This window comes from Schistocerca americana, chromosome X (assembly GCF_021461395.2).
Source record: "Schistocerca americana isolate TAMUIC-IGC-003095 chromosome X, iqSchAmer2.1, whole genome shotgun sequence".
NCBI lineage: Eukaryota > Metazoa > Arthropoda > Insecta > Orthoptera > Acrididae > Schistocerca > Schistocerca americana.
This window is the reverse complement of record NC_060130.1, coordinates 865,107,658-865,126,474: the sequence shown is the minus strand read 5'-3', so window position 1 is coordinate 865,126,474 and position 18,817 is coordinate 865,107,658. Positions and strand designations below refer to the sequence as shown.

Sequence of the window (18,817 nt, the reverse complement as noted above, 5' to 3'; positions counted from 1 at the left end):
AAGCTAATATCCTCTTTTGCACTTCCAATTCTTATCATCTTTTGATTGTCCTTGTACCATTCTCTCATTATGTATTCCAGTGCACAGTTGAACAGTAATGGTGATAGGCAGTCACCTCGTCTTAAGCCTGTTTTTATGAGGAATGGTTCCGAAATTTCTCCTCTAAACTTGATTTGGTGTTGGTTAGAGTGAGTTGTGTTATTTTAATTAGTTTTGGATAGAGTCCTAGATTTCTTAAAATTTTTAATACTGAGAGTCTGTGGAGACAGTCATATGCCTTCTTAAAATCTACAAATGTTATTGCCAGATGTTTGTTCCGTTTCTTGTAGTATGCCATAATCAATTTTAAACTAATTATCTGCTCTGCACAGCTTCTCCATGGTCTGAAACCTCCCTGATATTCCCCTAACTCCTGTTCTAATTGCTTCTTGATTCTTTCATATAGGATCTTCGATAGAATTTTGTATGTGCAATCTAGAAGAGAGATTCCTCTGTAGTTGTCTGGGTTGCTCTTATCTCCCTTTTTGTGTAGTGGGTGGATGATAGCTGTGGTCCAATGTTCGGAGAATCGTTCTGTTACCCAAATTTTTGTTAGAGCCATGTGTAAGGAGGTCTTGACTGTGTCACTTGCATATTTCCACATTTCAACAAAAGCCTTATCTTCTCCATATGCCTTATAATTTTTTTGTTCTTTAAGAATTTTTTCTACTTCTTGGAAAGTTGGAGGGTCTAGTTTTTTAGGTTTGGTTTTTATTGGGGTATTTATGTTGATTTGTAAGGGTTCTTTGGGTTCCTCGCAATTCAGAAGTTTGTTAAATGCTTTGCATGATTTCTGCTTTTTCCTTGTTACTGTGTGTCATTCTTCCATCTTCATGTTTCAGTATTAATGTAGGGGCCTCATATTGTTGTAGTTGTTTCCCAAAGATTTTATACTAGTTCCTGGAGTTGGTTTTATGATAGTTATCTTCTATAGAGCTTATAATGTCTTTATGGAATCCTCTCTTGATTCTTCTAATATTTTGCGTGAATTTTTTTCTTTCATTTTTTAGGTTAATGGCATTATCTTCAGTTTTATGTGTTTGAAACTTTAACCATGCTTGGTGTCTATCTTCATGGAATTTGTCACATTCTGATGTCCACCATGCATGTTTCCTTCGGGGGTTCAAGGGAGCTAGATTCTCTGCTTCTTTTTTAAGATTAGGCACTAGTTGTTCTAGATCATCTGTTAATTTGATGGTATGAGGTATTTGTTGGTATTTATTATTTTTAATTAGCTGATGTGGGTCAAACCTCCTTTTTATTTTATTAGTTTTTCTGGTCCTCTTCCTTAATGGAGTGAATTTGATTTTAATTTTAACTATATAATGGTCTGAGGCTGTGTCTTCTCCTCTCAGTACTTTAACATTGTGGATCTCCTTATGAAAATTTTTGTCCATACAGACATGGTCTAGCAGCCACTCCCCCTTCCTCCAGTTTGGATGTTTCCATGCTTTAAGTTTACTTGGCTTCCTCTTAGAGTATTTTGATTTAGATATAAGGTTGTGTTCTCTGCAGAGTTCTACAAGTCTTTGACCGTTTTTGTTTGTAAATTTGCTGTACTAGCAATGACTTCTGAATGTAGTATTCTTTCCATGGGTTTTCAGCAAACGCGCTGAATGCTAAAACGACTATGTCCATTCACAGGTGTCTTTGTCACTATTGTAGAACTTATTCATTGTAAAATATGTTGCGAGAGAAATTCTCTTTTAACTGAAAGCTCAGACTGCACTTTTCTGCGTTCACTCTTTAGAAAACAGATCAGGAAAAACTTAAAGCTATCGTTCGTGATCGATAAAAGCGTAGTAGCTTACGTTCCTTCATTGACTGTGCAAGATGTATGTATCTCAACTCTTTTCCTAGATGAGTTGACGAGCAAAGTGATATACAATAAATGTATACTGTGAACTAATCATGTGATCAAGAAGATAAAGTTGTGGAACGAGATATGGTCTGATCTCACGATACTGCTCACTACTAGTGCAGAATATGTCCATTTTTATGCGGTATTCAGATGTTATTTATTTTTAAATCTTCTCTTTTCTTGTTCACTGTAGACGTCTACCAGAACTGGATAACTCCCTCCGCAAGATAAGTTTAACAGCACAGTCATACACCATAGACTTCGTGAAGCATATTAAGCTTTCGGAACATAGCAGAATGCGTGAAGCTTCAAGTGTATCTTCGCTAGATATTGGTGCTGTAAGCTTACGATTTATCGTTAAACACCTCACTGGGGAAATGAATCAATTTTTATTACACGAAAGATTGCAGGGGAGAAATAAGACTACTTGAAGACAATAATGCCATTGCAGCTAATCTTTATGTTAGGAAGCGATAGGTGCCACATAGATGCACTTAACCTCAGCGCTACCTGCTTTTGTTTGTGTGATTATTTGGAATTCTACAACCTTTCGTAGAGAATACTAGGCTGTTGTTTGCACGGTTTTCCTCCGCTGCAGTACAGTTCTCCTTTAACGACTGATCTGTGTTTCAACAGCGTGAAATAAAATAATTTTTCCTCATCCTTTAAATGTGTGGCCATTTTCAGCCCAACCTGGATGTGGATATTAACTCGAATTCTCCCAAAGAACTGAATAATGGTCTTCAACTTAAATTAGATATATATAACCCACATATTTTCATACCTGTGATCCTCCCTATAAGAATGTTGTGGCTCCTGAGAATGTTGCTGGCGCAAGCTGCAACATGTGCTCCCAGGCTGAATCCTATCACGTGTATCTGACTGGGCTGAATCCCAGACTGTATCATGTGTAGCAGCAGCAGAGCAAGTTGCCTGCCTACCAACTCAGTGTTGGCCACTGCCGTGGCGTACGATGGCCCCGCAGCGCCCCGCTGCCAGTCCACAACCAATATGTTCGCGTCCACCTGTATGCAATACCATACACATCGGTTAATATCCTGCTATATCCAACATATTCATTAATGTTGCCTGAAGCGCTATATAAATGATCGCCTATAGGTGTCTTTGTGACTCATATTATACCATTCTCTATTGTAGCTCAGCGCCCCGTGGATGAAGAGTAACAAGCAATGAAGTGCTTGCTTTCCAAACGAACAAGTATTTTCATGAAAAGTGAGATCCAAAAATATCTTGATGTTATGATGATGGAGACTTCTGTGTTGCTCCTAGTCTAAAATGGTTGATAGAAAATGGACCCTGAGAGAGAAAGTGGAAGTTGGGATGTGTGCAGGGTGCTGTTATTATGGGTATCGATTGGAAGAAATGGAAAATGGATAGGGTTAAATTTACTGTCGACAACGGGCTCATCTACATCTACATCCACACTCCGCAAGCCACCTGACGGTGTGTGGCGGAGGGTACCTTGAGTACCCCTATCGGTTCTCCCTTCTATTCCAGTCTCGTATTGTTCGTGGAAAGAAGGATTGTCGGTATGCTTCTGCGAGGGCTCTAATCTCTCTGATTTAATCCTCATGGTCTCTACGCGAGGTATACGTAGGAGGGAGCAATATACTGCTTCACTCTTCGGTGAAGGTATGTTCTCGAAACTTTAACAAAAGCCCGTACCGAGCTACTGAGCGTCTCTCCTGCAGAGTCTTCCACTGGAGTTTATCTATCATCTCCGTAACACTTTCGCTATTACTAAATGATCCTGTAACGAAGCGCGCTGCTCTCCGTTGGATCTTCTCTATCTCTTCTATCAACCCTATCTGGTACGGATCCCACACTGCCGAGCAGTATTCAAGCACTGGGCGAACAAGCGTACTGTAACCTACTTCCTTTGTTTTCGGATTGCATTTCCTTAGGATTCTTCCAATGAATCTCAGTCTGGCATCTGCTCTACCAATGATCAACTTTATATGATCATTCCATTTTAAATCACTCCTAATGCGTACTCCCAGATAATTTATGGAATTAACTGCTTCCAGTTGCTGACCTGCTATTTTGTAGCTAAATGATAAGGGGTCTATCTTTCTATGTATTCGCAGCACATTACACTTGTCTACATTGAGATTCAATTGCCATTCCCTGCGCCATGCGTCAATTCGCTGCAGATCCTCCTGCATTTCAGTACAATTTTCCATTGTTACAACCTCTCGATACACCACAGCATCATCTGCAAAAAGCCTCAGTGAACTTCCGATGTCATCCACAAGGTCATTTATGTATATTGTGAATAGCAACGGTCCTATGACACTCCCCTGCGGCACACCTGAAATCACTCTTACTTCGGAAGACTTCTCTCCATTGAGAATGACATGCTGCGTTCTGTAAACGGAACACCAACTCGGATCGAAGACGGATAGGGAAAAAAATCTGCAGGGCTCTTCTTCAAAGGAACCACTCTGGCATTTACCTCAAGCGATTTACAAAATAAAATGAAACAGAAAACACATAAAACATAAATCGGGGAAGCCGGACGGTGATTTGAAGCCCGCTGCTCTCTTTTGTGAGTGCATTTCGCCATTACGCTCGGTGGCGTGGAGTGCAGGGGGAAGGTGAACACGGAGAGGTCTGTTTGGGAATATACATCCACATCCATGTTCTGAAAATCACTGTGAAGTGCATGACGCCATTGGACCACGTATGGGGGTTTCTTCCCGTTCTATTTAAATATGGAGCGCGGTTAAATTGCGATGTAATTAGTCTAATCTTGTCGTCGCAGCGTTACGTATGGAGTGCAGTAGACACTTCACTTAACACTAGTTCTGGATCTTTCCTAATCAGGCTTTCTCGGGAGAGTTGGCTTCTATGTTCAGAAGTGTGCCAGTTCAGATAGTTCAACATGCTCTCACGTCAGTCGAATGACCTGTAACAATTCATGCTGCCCTTCTTTGCGAACGTCTGCTACTTGGTTTACCTACTACTGAGGTTATGGGACCACTTCACTTCATATATTCACAGATTGCTACAACCAGGCGTTTGCATGCTTTGAACGAATCAAGTTGTGACACAATGGCATTTTAGTAATTGGATACAATTTTTCTGAGTATTCTGAGGTGCACAATTTTACGTTTTTGAATATTTAAAGCAAGTTTTCAACATCTGAATCACTTTGATACCTTATCAAGATCTGCCTGGATATTTCTGCAGTTTTTTTCACATTTTACTTCATTGTATACAACTGCAGGATCTGTCGATGCCTGTGTTTGCTATTATTGTTGTTGGCCAAGCCATTAATATACAACATTAACATCAAGGATCCTAATTCACTTTCCAGGAACACGCTTGACTTCACTTCTGCTTCTGTCGTTGACACCCTCTTCATGCTGCGTTGTTTCTACGGAGAAATCATCAGTCCAGTAACTACTTTCCCTTGGTATCCCGTATGATTGTACTTTCGTTAGTAATTGTTGATGTGGTACTGAGCAAAATGGCTTTTGGAAGATATGAAATACATCATCCACCTGATTGCCTTCATCCGTGGCTTTCAGGCTGTCATGTGAGAAAAGGGCGAGTTGGTGAGCGATGTTTTCGTAATTCATAATGGTTGCCCTGGAGGAGGGGATTCTGTACGAGGTACTCCAATATTATTATTATTATTATTAATAATAATTTTGGCGTCTGAGCAGGACTCATACAGCCATCATCGCACATGTAAGTTTTAACACATCGAACAGCAACGTACACATTGGATTTGATACATTTCACATCATCATAAATATAAAATTATTGTAGAATCATGTTAGAATTTGACCTTTTCTTCCAGCAAAAGGCGATATGTTCACAACGCTGTCAAGCAGAGCAGAATGGTGATAGTAATATATGTCGACAAATAGCAACCATTGGTGACAAGGCGTTTAGAAGATGGCTTGTAGCGTTGTATCTGTTCATGTAGCCAAAAAAGATATTACTGAAAAATATCCTCTTCTTCACCACATCGCGCCAGACATGGGCCAAGACTGTATCATATATGGATTACGCTTGTCTTTGTTTTGGATCAGTGCAGGACACATGTCTAGATGATTATACAAATTTCAGTACAAATCACTTGGAGTATGCGTGGGAGCAATGTAGCACACACCGACTAACGCTCTTTTAGTTTAAGGAAATGAGCCTCCACTACATCTACGTCGCGACTACCTGCGTGCCAAATTTTTACGCAAACGGTCGCAGCTCTCACAAGACCTCGCCACACAGCGTTAAGTAGCAGCCATGGTTGAATGTGAGACGCCTTGTAGCGTTCGTGAGTCTTTTGGAGCACAGACTTTTCTCGTATCCGAATTTAGGAATCACCTCCTGGTTCGCGCGGGATTAGCCGTGCGGTCTAGGGCGCTGCAATCATGGACTGTGCGGCTGGTCCCGGCGGAGGTTCGAGTCCTCCCTCGGGCATGGGCGTGTGTGTTTGTCCTTAGGATAATTTAGGTTAAGTAGTGTGTAAGCTTAGGGACTGATGACTTTAGCAATTAATTCCCATAAGATTTCACACACATTTGAATATTTTTTTGAACTCCTGGTTCACTTTGGCAAGATCTTTGTCTTTGTATTTAGAGGACTCCTGTCATTCTTGGTTAAATTTCCCTCTCATTGTGGATTTAATAACGTTTAAAATATCTGTAACTAGAAGTTCCATGTGCCCCGTCGCTCCGCCATGAACGGCTACTTTGGATAGCTTATTTACTGTTTCATTGTGACATATGCAACAGTTCGCTTTAACCCCGCACATGGTAAATTCCTGATTCCCATTTGACATTTGACTCATGTTGTCATATGCTATTGGATTTTTGGATTTTCCGCTGTGCAGATGTCTTAATAATTCTAGCTCTGATTTGGAATCAGAAACGATAATGAACACAGAACCCAAGCACAACGACATCCATTTTCATTCCTCGAAGCGTCGGTGTAGATGAATCTTGCGTTATTATGTTTGGAGATGTACTCTGTCAAAATGCAATTATTTGAATAATCACACTCAAAGTCTAGGTAAAATACAATTTGTAGTTTCGATACACTGGTACGGTAGTCTGCTTCACAGCAGATTAATCTTTGCGCAGGTAGGCTTTGTTTTAGAAATGGACTGGTATCTACGTATCTACATCTATCATACTCCGCAAGCCACTTAATGGTGCGTGGCGAAGGGTACTTTCGGTACCACGATCTGATCCCTCCAACCCTATTCCACTCGCGAATAGTGCGTGGGAAGAATGATTGACGGTAGAGCCTCAGTATTGGCTCTAATTTTTCGAATTTTCTCTTCGTGGTCAATACGCGAGATGTATGTGGGGGGAAGTAATATGTTGCCTGACCCCTCCTGAAAAGTGCTGTCCCGAAATTTCAGTACTAAATCTCTCCTTGATGCGCAACGTCTCTCTTGTAACGTCTGCCAGTGGAGTTTGTTTAGCATCTCCGTAACGCTCTCTCGCCAGCTAAACGATCCCGTGACGAAACGCGCCGCTCTTCGTTGGATCTTCTGTATCACCTCTATCAGTCCTACCCGACAGGGATCCCAGACAGATGAGCAATACTCAAGAATCTGGCGAACAAGCGCGTTATAAGCCACTTCTTTCGTTGATGAGTTACATTTCCTTAAGATTCTTCTGTTGAATCTGAGTCAGCTTTTCCCACAGTCTTTTGTATGGTCATTCCACTTAAAGTCGCTCTGGGTAGTTACGCCTAGATATTTTACGGCAGACGCTGTCTCCAGCTGTTTGTCATCAATAGTGTAGCTATACAGTAGTGGATTTCTTTTCCTATGTATGAGCAATATGTTACATTTATTTACGTTCAGGGCCAACTGCCAGAGTCTGCACCATTCATCAGTTCTCTGCAGGTCGTTCTGCAAATTCTTACTATCTTCTGGCGTTGCTACTTTGGTATAAACAACTGCATCATCTGCAAATAGCTTTAAACAGCATCTGACGCTTTCCACTACATCATTTACACGTATTGCGAACAGCAACGGTCCTATCACACTTCCCTGTGGTACTCCGGATATTATCTTTACCTCCGTCGATTTAGTCCCGTTAAGAGCGACGTGTTGAGTTCTATCTGCAAGAAAGTCTTGAATCCAATCGCAGGTCTGCTCCGATACTCTGTAAGCTCGTATTTTTTTCATTAAACGGTAGTGCTGGACGGTGTCAAATGCCTTACTGAAGTCAAGGAACACGGCATCAGCCTGAGCGCCGTTGTCCACTGCGCTGTGGATCTCCTGGAGGAACAGAGCGAGCTGAGTTTCGCAGGATCTCTGTTTGCGGAATCCATGTTGATTTTTATAGAGGAGCTGTTCATTTTACAAAAACGTCATAATTCTTGAGCATAGAACATGTTCCATAATTCTACAACAGATTCGCGTCAACGATAGAGGTCTATCATTGTGTGGGTCTGTCTTACGGCCTTTCTTAAAAACAGGAATGACCTGCGCTTTTTTTCTAGTTGTTTGGCGCCTTTCGTTGCTCAAGCGACCTGCGATACATCACTGCTAGAAAGGGAGCAAGTTCTTTCGCATAACCTTTATAGAATCTTATAGGTATCTCATCTGGTCCTGAAGCCTTTCCACTACTAAGTAATTTCAGCTACTTTTCGATTCCGCGATCGGTTATCTCTATATTTGCCATTTCGACGTTCGTACGACGATTGAGAGGATGGACAGTGTTACCATCTTCCGCGGTGAAACAACTTCGGAAGACAGAATTCAGTATTTCGGCCTTCTCGCTGATATCTTCCGTTTCGGTGCCGGTGTGGTCGCTGAGAGAATGAATAAATGATTTTGACACACTTACTGATTTTACATACGACCAAAATCTCTTAGGGCTTTTACTCAGATCAGTTGACCACGTCTTCCTTTCGAAACCGTTGAAAGCTTCTGTCATTGCTCCCCTTCCACTCATTTTTGCTTCGTTCAGCTTTTGTTTGTCAGCTAGGTTTTTACTTCTCTTGAATCTGAGATGAAGGTCTCTTTGTTTACACAGCGCTTTTCTAACACGACCGGCCGGAGTGACCGAGCGGTTCTAGGCTCTACAGTCTGGAACCGCGCGACCGCTATGGTCGCAGGTTCGAATCCTGCCTCGGGCATGGATGTGGGTGATGTCCTTAGGTTAGTTACGTTTAAGTAGTTCTAAGTTCTAGGGGACTGATGACCTCAGAAGTTAAGTCCCATAGTGCTCAGAGCCATTTGAACCATTTTTTTCTAACACGGCTATTGAACCATGGTGGATTTTTCCCATCCCTTAAAACCTTACTCGGAACATACGTACTTGTATAGGGCATGCTGAACGATGCCTTTGAATTTTTCCCATTTTTTCTCCACAGCTTCGTCCTCATCACCGAATATTTGATGCTGACTGCTGAGATATTGTGAAATTTTTATCCTGTCACGCTTGCTGAGCAAATATATCTTCCTATCTTTCTTAACATTCCTTGTAGGGCCCGTCGTCATAGATGCTGTCACAGCCTTATGATCACTGATACCTTCCTCTACGTTAACTGATTCGATAAGTTCAGGTCTGTTTGTTGCCAGGAGGTCTAGGACGTTACCCTCACGAGTTGATTCTCTAACTATCTGCTCAACGTAATTTTCGCACGAGTCATCCAGAACAATGCCACACAATTCCCTATCTCTGGCATCAGTTTTAATGGCGTAACACTCCCAATCTAAGGCTGCCAAGTTGAAGTCACCCCCTATTACAACGGCATGATCAGGAATATTATTAATGATATTCTGCAATCTCTGTCTGAGGCGCTCTACAACTACAGATCCTGACCCAGGTGGTCTATAAAAGCATCCGATCACCATTTTTGACCGTTCTTTGATACTCAATTTCACCCAGAGTAATTCACATTCGGAATCCGTGATAACCTCGCTAGATTTTATCTAATTTTTTACTGCAATAAACACGCCGCCACCATTAACGACTAACCTATCCTTACGATAAACATTCCAGTCTGAACTCAGGAGCCGGCCGAAGTGGCTGTGCGGTTCTAGGCGCTGCAGTCTAGAACCGCGAGACCGCTACGGTCGCAGGTTCGAGTTCTGCCTCGGGCATGGATGTGTGTGATGTCCTTAGGTTAGTTAGGTTTAACTAGTTCTAAGTTATAGGGGACTAATGACCTCAGAGGTTGAGTCCCATAGTGCTCAGAGCCATTTGAACCATTTTTTGAACTGAGGATTTCGTTGTCATTGCTTCAACCAGCTTTCTGTTCCCAATACTATCTGTGCATTATAGCCTTCAATAAGCGATACTAATTCTGGGAAATTTCCTCGGATGCTCCTGCAGTTTACTAAAATCATATTAATCTTTTCTATCTCTGATCTGCGAGGACCAAGATTCTCTGACGTCACTGTGGCTAATTTAACAGAGAAATCGTGTTTACTCCCAAGGGAGGGGTCCTCTAACCTAAAAAAGCACGCCATGTGCACGCCACACGTACTCCGCTACCCTAATAGCCGCTTCCTGCATGTAGTGCACGCTTGGCGTATTAAGGGGAACCCTACAATTCTGCACCCAATAGCGGAGGTCGAGAAATTCGCATACGATAACGTAGCAGAGCCGTCTGAGCCTCTGGTTTAGACCTTCCACTCTGCTCCAAACGAGAGGACCGCGATCAACCTTGGGTACGATGCTACAAATAGACAGCTTAGCCTGCGCCCTGCGTTCGTTGCTAGTTGCCTTCACCAAATCAGCCAGCTGCCGAAAGGAGCCGAGGATGACCTCAGAACCCAAGCGGCAGGCGTCATTCGTGCTGACATGTACCACTATATGCAGGCGGCTGCACACAGATAGCCGCCAGCATGGCCTCCTCCACATCACGGATGAGACCTCCCGGCAAACATACCGAGTGCACACTGGAATTCTTTCTCGCCTTGCCTGCTATCTGCCTGAGGGGCTCATCACCTTCCTAACACTGGAACTCCCAATGCCTAACATACCCACCCTCTGTACTTGTCCAGACTGTGCAGGAAAATAGACCGCTGGCCCAGCAGGAGAGGCATCCCATGCTGCCTCAGAGTTATCATCAACACCGGGTAGCACCTCGTACCTGTTGCTAAAGACGTGGGAGCCAGCCGTACGGCCTGCTCCCTCTTTCGCCTTCCGTCCAGTGACATGTGAACCCACCATTGTCTGCCACCCACTCTGGAGTGAGGACGGACCGGTCAGATGTTGCGTATCGGAAGCCGCAGTGACGACAGGGTCACCAGGGGATTCCAGTGACACCAAAGGTGTCGCAGGTCTCGTCACTGGCGCCCCGACGTCTCCGTAACTTCGAGCATTAGCTAGAAGCTTGTCGACGATAGCCAACGCAGCTTCCAGCTGCTGACGGACAGCAGGCACTCTCCTTGTGTCCGTTCACAACAGTCACAGTCCCTGGCCATATCGTACGGTGTATAAAATAGACATAAGGTCACAAATGGCGCTACTGAATATGAAAATATACAAAAGGAGAAGAAAGTAACACTAAAGGTTGGTGCGCAGATTTCTCACTGAACTCTGAGACCGCAAGCTATTAAACAGATATAAATTTCTCTACACGGAAAATTTACACTAGGAAGTCGCCCTACACAAAAGATATTCTCAAGACTTACGCAAAAAACAAAAACCACGGTTGATTTTCTAACCTACACAGTAAAATACACACGTACAGTTCACTTCTTTGCAGAAGCACGTGAACAAAAAAACAAAGACTAAATTAATTTACGGATTATCACACAAGCGCTGCTGTTGCTCTGCTGCACATCCTCTCGGCTCGGCGGCTGCCGCTACAATAAGAGGAGGAAGACTTTTATTGAGCCAGTATCTGGACATATGGCACAACCTCATCAGGCACAACCACATCAGGCTCCGAAAGTCACTTAACAATATGTGCCGAGGTCTTGTGCGAACTGCAACCGTTTGAGTAAAAATTTAGCACGCAGGTATTCGCGACGTAGATGTAGTGGAGACTGATTTGCTTCAACTAACAGAGCGTTGGCCGGTGCAGGCTACATTGCCCCCAGGCATAATCTAAGTGCTATGTACTGATATTTGTCTAATCGTATTAGACATGTGCCCGGTGCTAATCCAAAACAAAGACAAGCGTAATCCATGTATGGGTGCACCAAAAAAACGACACAGTCTTAGCCCCGTGTCTGCATCCGCTCCACACCTCACATCCATGGTAGTTCGTAGTACATTAATGGACTTTTCGCAATTTGCGACAAATTCTGTAATATATGTCTTCCACTGAAGATTTTGGTCGCTATGGAGTAAGAGATATTTGACTGCGGTCTTATGTTTGAGTTCAGAATATGTTCTAAGATTCTACAACAGGTGGATACCAGTGACACTGGGGGGTAATTCTGCGAATCACTTCTGATGCCATTTTTAGACGGTTGTGACCTGTGAATTCTTCCAACAACTGGGAACAATTTTTGTCCAAAGTATTAACAATATGTTATGGTTAAAATGGGGGCGAATTTAGTTGTAAATTTTGCGTAGAATACGACAGGAATTTCATGAAGCCCTGGAGTGTTGTTCAGTTTTAGTGACTGCAGCTGTTTTTCAACGCCATTGACACTAATATCTATATCACTTAGCTTTGCAGTGGTACGATATTTATACTGGGACAGTACTACATTTTTAATTGCATAGAAACATTTTAAAACAGATTTCAGCGTCTCTTATTTTGTTTTGCTACCCCTTATTTCGATTCCTGCCGAGGGCCTTGCCGCAGTAGTAACACCAGTTCCTGTCAGATCATCGAAGTTAAGCGCTGTCGGACCTGGCTAGCACTTGGATGGATGACCGTCCAATCTGCTGAGCGCTGTTGCCAAGCAGGATGCACTCAGCCCTTGTGAGACCAATGGAGGAGCTGCTTGATGAGGAAGTAACGGCTCCGATCATGAAAACTGACAACGGCCGGGAAAGGGTGTGCCGACCACATGCCCCTCCATCTCCGCATCCAGTGACGCCTGTGGGGTGAGGACGACACGGTGGTCGGTCGGTGCCGTTGGGCTTTCAAGGCCTGCTCGAACGGAGTTAAGTTTAGTTTAGCTAATTTCGATTCCTGTGTCGTCTATGAGTATCTGGACACAAACTCTGGGGCTACAATAAGACTACTTATCATCAAAATTTATTTGGGTTTTGTGAGAGATTTATGGATAATATTCTGCTATGGTACGGTTAGTCATTGAAGGCTTTATTCATTGCCCTTTTAACAGCCAAACACATTTCATTCAGTATCTCTCTGTCTGTAGCCCAATGTAATGTTTTACAGTAGTTGTGCTGTGGCCTCTGTTTCTTTAGAAGTTTCATTACAGTAACTGCATGTATCCCACGGAATGTCCCTCTCATCATGAACTGTTCTAATAGGTATGTATCTAACCAGTGCTTGATCCACTGAGCTTCTAAACTTGAGCCACACCGCTGCCCGGAGCTAAAAGTTCCGAGTTCCTCCTTGAGATATGACAATGCTGCCTCTTTATCTAGTTTACTTGAATATGTAAATCTTTCAAAATGGCTCTGAGCACTATGGGACTCAACTGCTGTGGTCATAAGTCCCCTAGAACTTAGAACTACTTAAACCTAACTAACCTAAGGACAGCACACAACACCCAGCCATCACGAGGCAGAGAAAATCCCTGACCCCGCCGGGAATCGAACCCGGGAACCCGGGCGTGGGAAGCGAGAACGCTACCGCACGACCACGAGATGCGGGCTGTAAATCTTTCCACTGCTTTCAATTGCCCTATATACATTGGTAATCATTGTTTCTACGGCTGTTTCATGGTCACCAATGATTTAGCGGGATATCTTGTCATGCCCACCACTTATAAAACTGTAATTATGCTCCAATGATAGCAGTCTTAGAGGGGAACGGACATATCGGTGTATATTAGGGAGCTGATATTTCCCCAAACGTTCACGATTACATCTGGGAATGAGTTTGGTCCTAATTACACATTTATGCTCAGTCTTGATGCTGAGCCTTATCAAAACAATATCGGATGCAGCATCAATTTTTATCTCAGCTGATTTGAGTTCCTTGTCTGTTACGAGGAATACACCACCTCCCCTATCCTTTCGATAAATTCTTACAATGAAGAGAAAAAAAACTGGTACACCTGCCTAATATCTTATAGGGCCAACACGAGACTCAGAAGTGCCGCAACAAGACGTACAATGGACTCGACTAACAACTAAAGTAGTGTTGGATGGTACTGACACCATGAATCCTGCATGGCTGTCCATAAATGCATAAGAGTACGAGGGGTGGAGATCACTTCTGAACAGCATGTTGCAACGCATCCCAGATATGCACAATAATGTTATTGTCTGGGGAGTCTGGTGGCCAGTGGAAGTGTTTAAACTCATAAGAATGTTCTTGGGGCCACTCTTTAACCATCGGGACGCGTGGGGCGTCTCATCGTCCAGCTGGAATTGCCCAAGTCTGTCGGAATGCACAATGGACATGAGTGGATGCTGGTGATCGGACACGATGTTTACATACATGCCACCTGTCAAAGTCGTATCCAGACGTATCAGGGGTCCCATATCGCTCCAACTGCACATGCCCCACACCATTACAGAGCCTCCACCAACTTGATCAGTCCCCTGATGACATGCAGGGTCCATGGATTCATGAGGTTGTCTCCATACCCGTACATATCCATCCATTCGATACAATTTGAGACGAGACTCGTCCGACCAGGCATCATGTTTCCAGTCATCAACAGTCCATTGTCGATGTTGACGGGCCCAGGCGAGGCGTAAAGCTCTGTGTCGTGCACTCATCGAGGATACATGAGTGGGCCCTCGTCTCCGAAAGCCCATATCGATGATGTTTCGTTGAATGGTTCGCACGCTGACACTTCTAGATGGTCCAGCACTGAAATCTGCTGCAATTTGCAGAAGGGTTGCCCTTCTGTCACGTTGAACGACTCTCTTCAGTCGTCGTTGGCCCCTTTCTTGCAGGATTTTTTCCCGGCCGCAGCGATGTTGGAGATATAGGAGTCGCCGACCGCAGCGCCTTATTCTTCCTGTTTCCATATCTCTGAATTTGAATACGCATACCTATACCAGTTTCTTTGGCGCTTCATTGTAGATCTCATTGCTGTCAGTTTCGGGTTTTAGCCAGTTTTCTGTACCTTGTGTTGCTTGACTTCCATTGCTTTTTAGGACTTCTAGAAACTTTCGGACATTGTTGCGAATGCTTTGAGAGCTGATCAATAGAATTTTAATACTTTCGTGTATGAAGTACATTTCTCTATTTGTAGGACAGAAACATGCTGTACTACGGAGGAATCAGCTGCAGTAGAACATAACTTAGCTAACTCAGGACTTCTCAAGAAGTACCAAAACATGATAAACAATTATAAATATTGATAGCCACTTGAAACTTGTGCGAGCTGTCCACTGTAGGCTGTCAAATTCTTTATACGAGATGACATTTGTTGTATAGTGTATTACATTACATAGTCACGTAGAAGAAGGTGTAATTAGACGAATGACGAACACTAACTTCACTTAACGAAGGTTTATTTGGCACTTGCACATACAAGAGCTCGGAGCGAACTGCCTCCGGCCAGAATACATACGGTATGTATATACAGTTACAGAACATTTCAGTACAATGATTCTTGATATTTGTGGATACTTATAGAATGTCCTCGAATAGAATATAGAAATTAAAATTTCACAGCTCAGATGAGTTTTGAACTCACGACCGTACATATTACAGTCTAGTAGCACAACCGCTACACCACTGTGACAATGCTATCGAGTGTCGTCTGCGACATTGCTCTGTCCTTAAGAGAACAGTGTCTCGGCGTTACGTCCTCCTAGTCCGGGAACGAGTCATCGGTCCTGCATACTCCGACTCCCGATGACTGATGTTCGCCCTGGCAGTGATCTTCTTACAACGTCCTTTGCTCTTCGTCACCTTTCCGCCTGTTGCCTGTTGCTGGAGCTTCGAATTTACCCTGGGTCGCAGGATCCTTAAAGTGCTTCATTCGAAGGACGTGGACCTTATCTCTGATCTTTCGTCGTCTTGCGTCGAGGTCGAAATCTTCAACTTCATAAGTAACGTCAGACAACTGTCTTACAACCTCATGAGGTCCAAAGTAGCGCCTGAGGAGCTTCTCAGAGAGACCAACCTTCCGAACGGGAGTGAAGATCCAGACGAGGTCACCAGGCTGGTGGACAACAGGGCGGTGGCTCGTGTCACACCTTCGGCGATCATTTTCTTGAGCCTGCAGCGTGCGGAGTCGAGCTAACTGCCGAGCTTCCTCATCTCTGCTTAACACCTGACCGATGTAGTCGTCATCCACGTCATCAGCATGTAATGGAAACACAGTGTCCATCGTCGTAGTCGCTTCACGCCTATGCGCCAGAAAAAATGGAGCAAATCCTGTGTTGTCTTGTTCGGCGATGTTGTAGGTACACGTCACGAAACTCAACATTGACGAACATTGATAGTATGTCGGCCAAGGTCTTATTAAGGCATTCAATAAGCCCATTAGTTTGCGGATGGTAGGGCGTCGTCATGTGATGAGTAATGTTGCACCGATGGTTTATCTCTGTCACAAGATTCGATTGAAAAACTTTCCCTCAATCTGTAATTAACGACCTTGGGGTACCATGTTTTAATACAATGTCTTTCACGATGAATTTGGCTATCTTGAAGGCTTCGGCTGTTCTCACGACTTTTGTAATGGCATAGCGTGTGAGATGATCAGTGCAAACAATAATCCATCTACAGCTACTAGCAGACGTTGGAAATCGTCCGAGGGGGCCAATCCCAACACGCTGGAAAGGCGTTTCTGCTGGTGGAATTGGTATGAGTCGGCCAGATGGTTTCTGAGGAACTGCCTTTCTCCTCTGGCACTCTCGGCAGTGCGACACATAGTGACGGACACTCCTAAATAAACCTGGCCAGAAAAATCTCTTGCAGATGTCTTAATAAATCCTAAATGTCCGGCCTCAGGTGTGTCCTGGAATTTCTGTAGAACAACTAAGTGCATGTGTTTAGGAATTACTGGTAGCCACCTCTTTCCAAACGGATCAAAGATTTTCTTGCAAACGTATCCATTAATTACCGTAACTTGTCCTCTGACCGATTTAAGGCAAGCATAATTTGAGATATCTTGGCGCTCTTCTTCTGCTCAGCGGAGAGATTCTGGAGTGCAGCCAGACAGTCACTATCTTTATCAAAGTCTTGATGGTCACGCACAGGGTTTCTTGAGAGACAGTCGGCATCTTCGTGTTTTCTTCCACTTTTGTACACTATGGTAATGTCATACTCTTGAAGACTTAGTGCCCACCTGGCGAGTCGTCCTGTTCGATCCTTAAGACCTGTCAACCAACAAAGTGAATAATGGTCTGTAACAACAGTGAATGGCCTTCCATAGAGATACTGTCGAAATTTACACATGGCGCAAATCACAGAACGACATTCTCTTTCTGTAGTTGAGTAGTTTCTCTCGGCTTTTGTAAGTTTCCTAGAAGCATAGGCTATAACTTTCCATTTTCCATCCGAAATTTGCACCATAACAGCACTGATCCCATACCCACTGGCATCTGTGTATAGTTCCGTAGGTGCTCTCTCATCATACAGACCAAGTACAGGGTCAGTCATCAGAGCTTTTCGCAGCACATCGAAAGAATCTTGTTGATCACCACCCCAGATGAATTTAGCATCGGCCTTTAACAACTCTTGGAGTGGCCTGGCTTTGATACAAAAGTCTTTGATAAAACGACGGTAATAAGAACATAGTCCGAGGAAGCTTCTCACATCTCTAATACTTTTAGGAATAGGAAATTCCGTTATAGACCTCACCTTTCCTGGGTCTGGCCGCACACCTTCTTTTGACACAAAGTGTCCAAGTATTTTGATTTTTTTTGCTCCAAAGAGACACTTTCACGGATTAAGTTTCAGTCCGCCTTGTTGGAGACACTTAATAACAGCCCTCAGTCTTTTTATGTGTTCATCAAATGTCTCTGATAACACTATAATGTCATCTAAATAACAAAGACACATCGTCCACTTCAGGTGACTTAGGAGATTATCCATCATCCGTTCAAAAGTTGCTGATGCATTACACAAACCAAATGGCATTACCTTAAACTTATACAGGCCCTCAGGGGTGATGAATGCAGTTTTCTCACGATCAGCCTCATCTACCTCGATTTGCCAGTAACCCGAGTACATGTCCATGGTTGAGAAAAACTTAGCCCCCTTCAGACGATCTAGTGTATCGTCAGTTCGTGGAAGAGGGTAAACGTCCTTTTTGGTTATCTTATTAAGCTTCCTGTAAGCAACACAAAAGCGCCAACTGCCATCCTTCTTCCTGACAAGAACCACTGGTGACGACCATGGGCTCTGCGAAGGCTGAATGATGTCATTCTTCATCATTTTCTCTACCTTGTCGCAAATTATTCGACGTTCCGCTGCTGACACACAGTATGCTCTCTGGCTTATTGGCTGATGGTCTCCATTGCTAATCTGGTGCTTCATCGTCGATTTGCCTAATTTGCTCTTCACCTGTGGATTGAAGCGTTCAGAGAACTCTTGAAGAATGGCAAGTAGCTTCTTCTGTTGTTCCTTAGTGAGAGCTGGTGATAGTCGAGCTAGAAGATCTTGTCTCGTAGTGGTAGCGCCAATTTCGCCCACAGACTCGGCATGGGAGGTTTCTATGATGCTCAGCTGTTCTGCAATTAACGGCTCAGCGTTTGCTATGCACAAGCATCTTGGAAGGATCTGCTGTTCTCGGCGACAGTTAACTATCCACAATTCACCGAATCCATTCTTCAACGAGACAACAGAGGCTGGGATGACCAAGTTATTCGTCAGTGGTATGCTTCTCTTACATTCCACTACTAGATC

General features: G+C 43.6%; 1 protein-coding gene across 2 annotated transcripts in view; it reads right to left on the bottom strand.

Annotated features, from left to right (window-relative positions):
* The window catches only part of LOC124555659 (pancreatic lipase-related protein 2-like), a 136,150-nt gene that overhangs the window by 79,701 nt on the left and 37,632 nt on the right, over window positions 1-18,817 (bottom strand). For both annotated transcript variants that reach the window (XM_047129643.1, XM_047129644.1), the window contains exon 4: window positions 2,685-2,925. In XM_047129643.1, the coding sequence (XP_046985599.1) occupies window positions 2,685-2,925 (241 nt within the window). The remainder of the gene's footprint in view (window positions 1-2,684; window positions 2,926-18,817) is intronic.